This window comes from Stegastes partitus, unplaced genomic scaffold, assembly GCF_000690725.1.
Source record: "Stegastes partitus isolate 25-593 unplaced genomic scaffold, Stegastes_partitus-1.0.2 Scaffold1143, whole genome shotgun sequence".
Classification (NCBI taxonomy): domain Eukaryota; kingdom Metazoa; phylum Chordata; class Actinopteri; family Pomacentridae; genus Stegastes; species Stegastes partitus.
This window is the reverse complement of record NW_007578874.1, coordinates 32,011-40,407: the sequence shown is the minus strand read 5'-3', so window position 1 is coordinate 40,407 and position 8,397 is coordinate 32,011. Positions and strand designations below refer to the sequence as shown.

The 8,397-nt window shown below is 40.1% G+C and overlaps 1 protein-coding gene across 2 annotated transcripts in view; it reads left to right on the top strand.

Moving 5' to 3' along the window:
* The window catches only part of prkacba (protein kinase, cAMP-dependent, catalytic, beta a), a 13,232-nt gene extending 4,835 nt beyond the window's left edge, over positions 1-8,397 (top strand). For both annotated transcript variants that reach the window (XM_008296640.1, XM_008296638.1), the window contains exons 2-10: positions 375-436; positions 980-1,108; positions 2,303-2,401; positions 3,103-3,185; positions 3,373-3,499; positions 3,803-3,898; positions 4,548-4,670; positions 5,434-5,598; positions 5,718-8,397. In XM_008296640.1, coding sequence (XP_008294862.1) covers positions 375-436; positions 980-1,108; positions 2,303-2,401; positions 3,103-3,185; positions 3,373-3,499; positions 3,803-3,898; positions 4,548-4,670; positions 5,434-5,598; positions 5,718-5,843 — 1,010 coding nt within the window. In that variant the 3' untranslated portion in view covers positions 5,844-8,397. The remainder of the gene's footprint in view (positions 1-374; positions 437-979; positions 1,109-2,302; positions 2,402-3,102; positions 3,186-3,372; positions 3,500-3,802; positions 3,899-4,547; positions 4,671-5,433; positions 5,599-5,717) is intronic.

The following is an 8,397-nucleotide window of genomic DNA, read 5'->3' as shown; positions in this document are numbered from 1 at the left end:
TTACCTGTCCCCCCCCTGTTTTATTCCCACCTACTCCTGAAAGGGATGCAGAATAGCTTGTCTTGAAATTGGCCACCTCTGTAAAGTCCTCAGAGCTCTTTGCATCACTTTGCGAATTAAACTTTCCTGCTTAGGTGTGTGGTTTTGAGTTTGATAACGGAGATATTTCGTGCTGTTTCGTCAAGTACAGTAGTCCTGCCTCCCCAGTACTTGACATTTGCCTGACCTTAAAATGCATTTATTCCCCCGAACGTGTGAACTTCCTTTTTGTTTGTTTTCCTCAACACGTTAAACCGCCCCTGAACGTGTTAACCCACCTTGTGTGACTGTCGAAATTCTAATTTATTCTCTTGCAAATCTGTTTCTTTTTATAGTGAAAGAGTTCTTAGCTAAAGCCAAAGAAGATTTTTTAAGAAAATGGGAGTGTCCGCCACAGGTGAGCTGTCCTCTGTGAACACTTTGTATTATAAAGTCGTGCCTTAGACGTAAATGTGTTCAGTGGCTTTTGGCTGCTCTAAATAGTCTTAATATTCTAAGTGTTCTGTATTTATTGTATTTTAGATGTTAATCTGTCAACTTGCTATCCTGTTTTGCACATATTTTTGTCGCTGCCTGTCTGATAACGTGTGCAACACTTCTGGTGTGTTGACATGTGTTATACATAATCTTCATCAGATTTGATGCAGAATTTAATCTTTACCTTCGCTAAACACCCTGTTTCCATGAGGGGAACAGATAAGACATGTAGATGATAGCGCATTCTGGCCACTTCCTGTCGTTCAAAATGGCTCAGACTTTGTTGATGTGAACGCTGGCAGATTGCGTAATTATAATGTAAGTAAGAGCCATTTGCTCTAAAACCAACTCCAGCTCGTATGTTTTTACTCTTAACAAAAACTGCTGGTGTCTGTTAGAGCTGGAAGCCCACCAGACTTGCATCGGTTTGCTGTCTCACTTCCACTGATGATGTTTCCTTCAGAGCACAACGTGCCTGGACGACTTCGACAGGTTCAAGACTCTGGGCACCGGATCATTTGGACGAGTAATGCTTGTGAAACATAAAGGAACGAACCAGTTCTATGCTATGAAGATCTTGGACAAACAAAAAGTAAGTTTAAAATAGAATTCATGCTGCAAATTTGGCTGCTGTGTGAAAAAAAAAAGAAAACCTTAATATAAATGCAGATGCTGTTCGTCTCATAAGAGGAAATGGAACGCCTCCTCCCCCCTGCACTGCAAACGCGTTATCATTGAAAACCTCAAAGGCGCTTCACATGACAGTTTCGATCTTTAAATACTGATGTGAAAGTCATAGATGCAGGTTCGTCCTGCTGTACCTGTCTGGGTCTCTGTTTCTGCTCCACAGCTATAAGACTTTGCTTTATACAGCGTATGGCTTCTTAATCTGCCTCCTTTTGTTTCTTGAACTTCTCAACCTTAAACAGCTTCTGGGCGTTTTTGTTTTGGCTCTGTCACGTTTTTTCCTCACACCACACCTTCCTTCCTGTGCAGCATGACACACTTGGAATGCCATCAATTATAACAAGGAAAAAAAAAAAAAAGTTGAATGTCTCTGAGTAGTTGTTTCACAGAAAATGAAAGCAACTTGGAATCCACATGGACAGCATTTTGTTCATCTGCCCACATGTGTTAACAATACTGAAGAAACATGGTGACTCTACGTTCTGTAGATGTTTAGTTTGCTTCCATACGTTCCTCGACTCTTCTCCGTGTAAACACAGCCTGCAGTTCAGCCCAGTTCAGATACAAAGTGCTTGAATTTTTCTGAGGCCACTATTGGTCACCACTGAGTCAGTCTTGACTTCACACTTGTGCCAATTAACACAGAATTTTTAGATTTTTACAGAACGTGGTTACAGCAAACAAGTCTTTTTTGTGGTAAATTTTAAATTGAGCCTTCACCCTAAGTCGGCTGGGTTAGGCTGCAGCCTCCCCACGACCCTAATGAGGATTAAGCGGTGTATAGATAATGGATGGATGGATTTTAAATTGAGACATGTAGAATAAAGGGATCTTGATAAAATGTCACGATTTTAAGCAGCGATTTACCTAATTTCCCAGATTGAACCACATGTCACAGATGAGTGGTTCACAAAAAGTTGAAACGATTCTTACATATTTTTTTTATATATAAATGGTGTAATTTTAGCATTTTTTAAAAGAAATTTTAATATGAAAACCTGTGCAGTTGTGATATAGAAATCATGGAATGCACACTTTGTACAAAATATCCTCATTTTTCTATCTTTTTGCTTTGTTTTTTTAATTTTCTTTTTAATAGGTGGTGAAGTTGAAGCAGATAGAACACACACTAAACGAAAAGAGAATACTACAGGCCGTCTCCTTTCCCTTCCTCGTCAGATTGGAGTACGCCTTCAAGGTACGAGACACACTGTGGTTACAACAGTACGTATATTCACCCTGAACTGTCATTCAGTTTGAAAGAAATGACTGTCAGAAATCTATTTATTTCTCCGTAGAGATCAACTACATTATGTTAGGAGGGTTAGTGTCGAAAGCTCGACCAACGCTGTGCCAGTTTTACGACGTATTTACTCACACTACACGTTTAGTTTAAGGTTTAATCAGCCTTAAACGAATGCTCTTTATGTGTGAGGCCGCCATGTGGATCTCACACCAAGAATCCAGTCGCCTTTACTGACAATTCAAAATTTGTAATTTTTTTTTTTTTAAAAGATGGCCTCAGTGTTGGTCGTAAGAGAGAAAAGCAGTGTTTAAAGCTGAAACTACACCACTGGCTTCAGTGGTTAGCTCAAGTTAATTGCAATTTTCTTAATGGACATTTTAATTATTTTATACGTGAGAGTAAACAGCTCTGTCTTTTCTTATTAACAGTTTGGACGCCGTCACTGCTAGAATATGGATTACAGTCAATCAGGCACTTTGGAATACTCTTGAAAATAAGTTTTTAAAATAGTGTTTTTTGTTTCCTTCACTGTTTAATTTCAAATAAACAAAAGAGATCCTCAACAGAGTCAACGTACCCATAATGTATTTTTAGTGTCCTTCTCGAGTAGGTTAGAATAACCATAACTGAGAGTTTGTTCCTTTAATCACCAGGACAACTCAAACCTCTACATGGTGATGGAGTATGTGCCCGGTGGGGAAATGTTCTCGCACCTCAGACGCACCGGAAGGTTCAGGTACTGTTCACGTAGTTCGTATTATCTTCTGTGTGACTTTGTTGGCTGCTGTGCCCATGCAAAGCTGGACAAACAGGTCCTGCTTCATTTGGTGTTTTCTGGCAGCAGGCACCAGTTTAAGTTGGCTGCACAGTCAATGGTTTGTACCGTATTCAAAGTGTCTGACTAACCTTTCCCCCTCTTTCAGTGAACACCATGCACGATTTTATGCAGCTCAGATCGTACTCACCTTCGAGTACCTTCACTCCTTAGACCTCATCTACAGAGACCTGAAGCCTGAAAACCTGCTCATAGATCAGCATGGATACATCCAGGTACCCGATTGGTGTAAAGTTTGTCCGAGAGAAGTAGAATAATCTTACAGTAAATGCTACTCATGTGATAATACAACCACGAGCAAATGTGTGGAGCCTCCAGATATCAGGGAGACAGAAAAACAGCACAAGAAAACTGAATGAGTCAGCAAAATAAATGAAAGTTCCATTTTTTTAACTTGATTTTAAAAACAGATGTAGGCTTCTGCGAATGTCATTAGTTTAGAGGTTCATCACTGCACGTGTCAACTTCGCTCTCGTGTGCTTACTGTTCTTATCTCACTTCTGTTGTTCTTTCTGCAGGTCACAGACTTTGGCTTTGCCAAAAGAGTAAAAGGCCGAACCTGGACGTTGTGTGGAACTCCAGAGTACTTGGCTCCAGAGATCATCCTCAGCAAGGTGAGGCCTTCAGACCCAGCACAGGCCACTGCAGTACGACTGGAAGGTGTCGGGGCAGTTACATGTGTGTCATTGATTTGGTTCAGCAGACTGAATATTAAACGGACCAGTGATGATAAGGTGTAAGCGCTGACTTTCAGATTCATTTACACATTGATTTAAGCATGGACAAAGCAAACAGTGATTAAAGAAGGAAAACAAGCAGGTTTTGTTGACAGACAGCGGATTTTCTTTGACCGGTTAAGTTAGTTACCTGACCTCAGTCCAGCTGATTAAATGTTTCACAAAACAAAACACAAGACTTGAAGTAAAAAGCCTTTAACCAGGAAGTGCTTCACCAGGGAACAAACCAAATGTCTGCTGGTGTCAGTGAGTCATAAAGTGAACTGAACAATATTTATAAGTAGAAATAGAGTCCACAGATGAAAAGATTCCGAGCTTTAGTGTCATTATTTTATTAAAACGTGTTGTTCTGTAGTACAGAGCAATCACAACAACACTCCACTGACCTTTTATATGTGTACGTCTCATTGGTCTTGACGCCTTCTAACTACTGCTGCTGACTGTTGTCTCTGGTGCTTGAGGTCAAACAGCCAACCACGGCAAGCCTTTGAAAACTGGTGAATTTTTACCTTTTTCTTTCTTCCAGGGCTACAACAAAGCTGTGGACTGGTGGGCACTTGGAGTTCTCATCTATGAGATGGCTGCGGGTTACCCTCCCTTTTTCGCTGATCAGCCAATCCAGATCTATGAAAAGATCGTGTCGGGCAAGGTATGCAAAGGGCCAAGTTTAAATATTAGAATATTTAAATGCCTCCCACCTAGAAAACTTAAAAAAAAGAATTTTGGGGAAACTTTCAAGGGTCATATCACCCTGTGGTGTAGGTGCTTTGATACCAGGTTCCTCTTCGACCCATGGTTACTTCTGCGTTTTTAAATATATGTTTAAAATCTGATGAGAAAGTCAGTGAGAGAGAACTATGCACGTGTACATCATGCACAAAGGGAAGATGCTCAAAGTTGGTTATAGGAAAAACGGTGCTCAACAAAAACCATGTTTAGTGTTTAGATTATGACACGTGGAGTGGATGTAAAATTGATTTGGTTGCCGTTTTTATCAGAGTTAAAATGTGCTTTTTATCCCTGAAAATGTCACGTGTCTATCTGCTGTACTGATGAAAGTTATGAGGCTCAGAAACGATGGGAAAGTAGCACAAATTAAAAAGCACAACCCACCTCATTGTACTTTTATCGCCTGTATCTCTGAAAATATATTTATAATAGGTAGGTACAATTTAGCTTGAATTCATTAAATGTACATTAAAAACCTGCTGATTCTGAGGGGGCGAGGTGGGAAGTTTTTGCAGATACATACTTGCCGGCAGCCACAGCTTGATATCGGTTCCTCGGCGGTTCTTTACTGCTCTCAGCTGCTAAAAACTAAAGGAAACAAAGTGGAAAAACACAAGTATTTTCTTTGATTTGTGTTTGATAACCAAGAATTGTATTTATTTATTGTTCGTTCAATCTTGCAGGTACGATTCCCCTCTCACTTTAGCTCCGACCTGAAGGATCTGTTGAGGAACCTGCTCCAGGTCGACCTGACAAAGAGATTCGGCAACCTGAAGAACGGCGTGAATGACATAAAGAATCACAAGTGGTTCTCCACAACGGACTGGATCGCCATCTATGAGCGAAAGGTACATCTGTTTCTTTTCTTTTCTTAACATCCTGCAGCACGATGCGACGCAGCTCTCGCAGTCCGTCAGCTGCTTCCTGATCTGCACAGTAAACCACATCTCGCCTTCTGCGTCCTCAGGTCGAAGCCCCCTTCTTGCCAAAGTGCAGAGGACCAGGAGACACAAGCAACTTCGATGACTATGAAGAAGAGGACATTCGTGTCTCGCAAACGGAAAAGTGTGCGAAAGAGTTTGCAGAGTTCTAGTGAACGGGCAGGAGTCCCGTCAGGGCTGCCGTGTTTCGGGATATTTGCACTCTGTCGGAGGTTTAGGTGGAACCGAGGCCATCACGAGCTCCAAACCAAGGCCTCGTTCCTTCATTCCACACAGCTGAAACAGGTCCTTTTTGCCATGATCCTGCGTGCAGTTAGCACTAATCTATACACAGGCACATTATGCAGACACCCCTCGTGCTGCAACACAAAGTACTAGACCACGTTCTCATCGTTTGTCCTTCTGTTGTCTGTGTTCTCAGTGTTCTCTCTCTCTCTCCCGTTCTATGTAAGTTCTTATTTGAAAAGCAACATGAAAGCTAATATTACTCCCATTTTCAAGCAGCACAAAGGGTGATTGATTTACTAGCTGGTGTTGCACATGCTTTGATTTAGGCTTTGGGAAATTGAAGGGATTTTTAACTTTTTTTTTTTTTTAATTCCAAACATTGCCAGTTATCCGTCATCTGTTACATGCCTGAGTGTCTTTTAGGGTTCAGTTTATTCTTCATTAATCATGAACACTTAAACATATTCATCATCCTGGCGTCCTTAAGACCCAGGACCGTGTATTTGTGCATATAGACATATACATATATGAGATTTTAAATGTTTCGTTAAAGCATGACCAAAATTCGACAAAGAAACCGGCGTTGAGCGAAGGAGAAGAAACGCAGATGACTCCTTGCAGTTTTTGCGCTCTGGCGTTTCTCGAAGCAAAGAATTAATCGAGACAAGCGATGTTTTTACGAAGCAGAAACTTGTCAGTGCTGTGTTAGCTGATCAGTTGTAGCATTGTCTTTTTTTTTTCATATCCGGTCACAGGACGTTTTCCTTTTTACCTCAGTCTTGGTGTGGTATTAAATTAATGGAATGAAATGATATATATATTTTCAGGTACAACTCTGTTACACAAAGAAGGAAACTGAGCAAGTTTGTCACTGCACACAACTGATCATGTGTTTGGTACTTATATATACATGTATATATAGACATGTATGTACCAGTGCATCAACATGGCATTTTCCAGTAGCTGAAAGGTCAGTTTGTTAGACTTTTTTGAAGGTATATCACGAGTGTGAAGCAGTGTTGGTCACATGGACACACTTTGTCAGTTTGCGCTGCTTTTTGATTTTGTTTTTTTTTTTCTTAACCTGCTGTGTTTGAGCAGAGCACTCAGAAGACGTTGTGTAACTGCCATATTTGTTTCATTTTTACTTTTGCATGTCCGTTACGTTTGTACAGCAGCGTCACACCGAGCTCACAGCGCCCGACGGGTGTTCCCCCCCCGTCTCTCGTTTTTGTCTGTTACCTTCACGTAGGCTGGGACGTCGACGCAGTAGATAAGGAGTTTAAGTCTCAGCGACATAATCCCATACGAGCAAACCATTTAAACAGTAACAATAGCAGCAAACTGAAATATCATAACCTTAAAGTATTCATTCATCTTGGTCACGACTTGGTTGACCCACCTGCTTTTACCGCAGCTACAGCTTCTAGTCTCTTTGCATCATTTTCTAACCAACTTGCACACTGTGATGGAACAATATTTACTCATTCTTCTTTGCAAAATTGCTCAGAGAGAACGTGAATGGACATGAATAAGGATTTTCAAAGGAAAGAAGTTGAAACTTTTTGAAGAACATCTGTTATGTTTTTCCCCAGTGTAAGCCACACCTGTTAAGTTATTGTCTATGCATATTTATTACATATTTTCTCCGGTCAGAAAAATGTAGGATTTATGAGGGATTCTTTTTTTTTTTTTTTTATTCTGGGCACCGTTCATGTTCCATTAATTCTGCTGAAATTGTCGTTCCCGCTTCTACAAAACTCCCGTCCAGGTTGACATGTTGTGTCTAAAGAACCCGTGTGTCCAACGCCCACGAGGCCGCCGTGTCCACATGTCGACTTTCCTTTTCTTCCAGGTGTCAGTAGAAGTTCAGCTTTCGTGAACCTTTCGTTCCTTTACTGTGGCGCAGAGTTTGAGGTCATTTCTGCGGGTTGGAAATCAAAGTTTTACATTTCACATCAGACAAACAAAAATGCACTGTTGACAGTCTTCAGAGGTTTTGATCATTATTTAACATGATGCTCGAGTCTTTGTGTGTGAGGAAAATGCAACTTAATCAAAGTTCAACAACAATCGTAGACAACCAAATGTGAAAAAAAAAGTCTTGGGGACTGAATGCTATTTTTTAGGTACTGATGTACTGTATATGGATATTGGCTATCATTTCTTTTTCATTGACTGAGCACATGATGCATTTTTTTTTTTTTTTTTTAGCCCTGATTTCATTTCAAAGGCACAACTGTTTCTTATGCGATTTTATTTATATTTAGAGACGTCTAATAAAATAACATGTTTAAACCTGCGTAGCTCTCAACATATATATATATATAAAGAGACTCCAAATGTTTTATTTGCAAAAGTGTTATAAACAGTGAATATATCGGATTATTTATTTGTACAACTTTTTTTTTTCTTCATTTGCCCATATACGAATAAAACATTTATAGAAATAAACATATTTACCACAGTTAATGCACA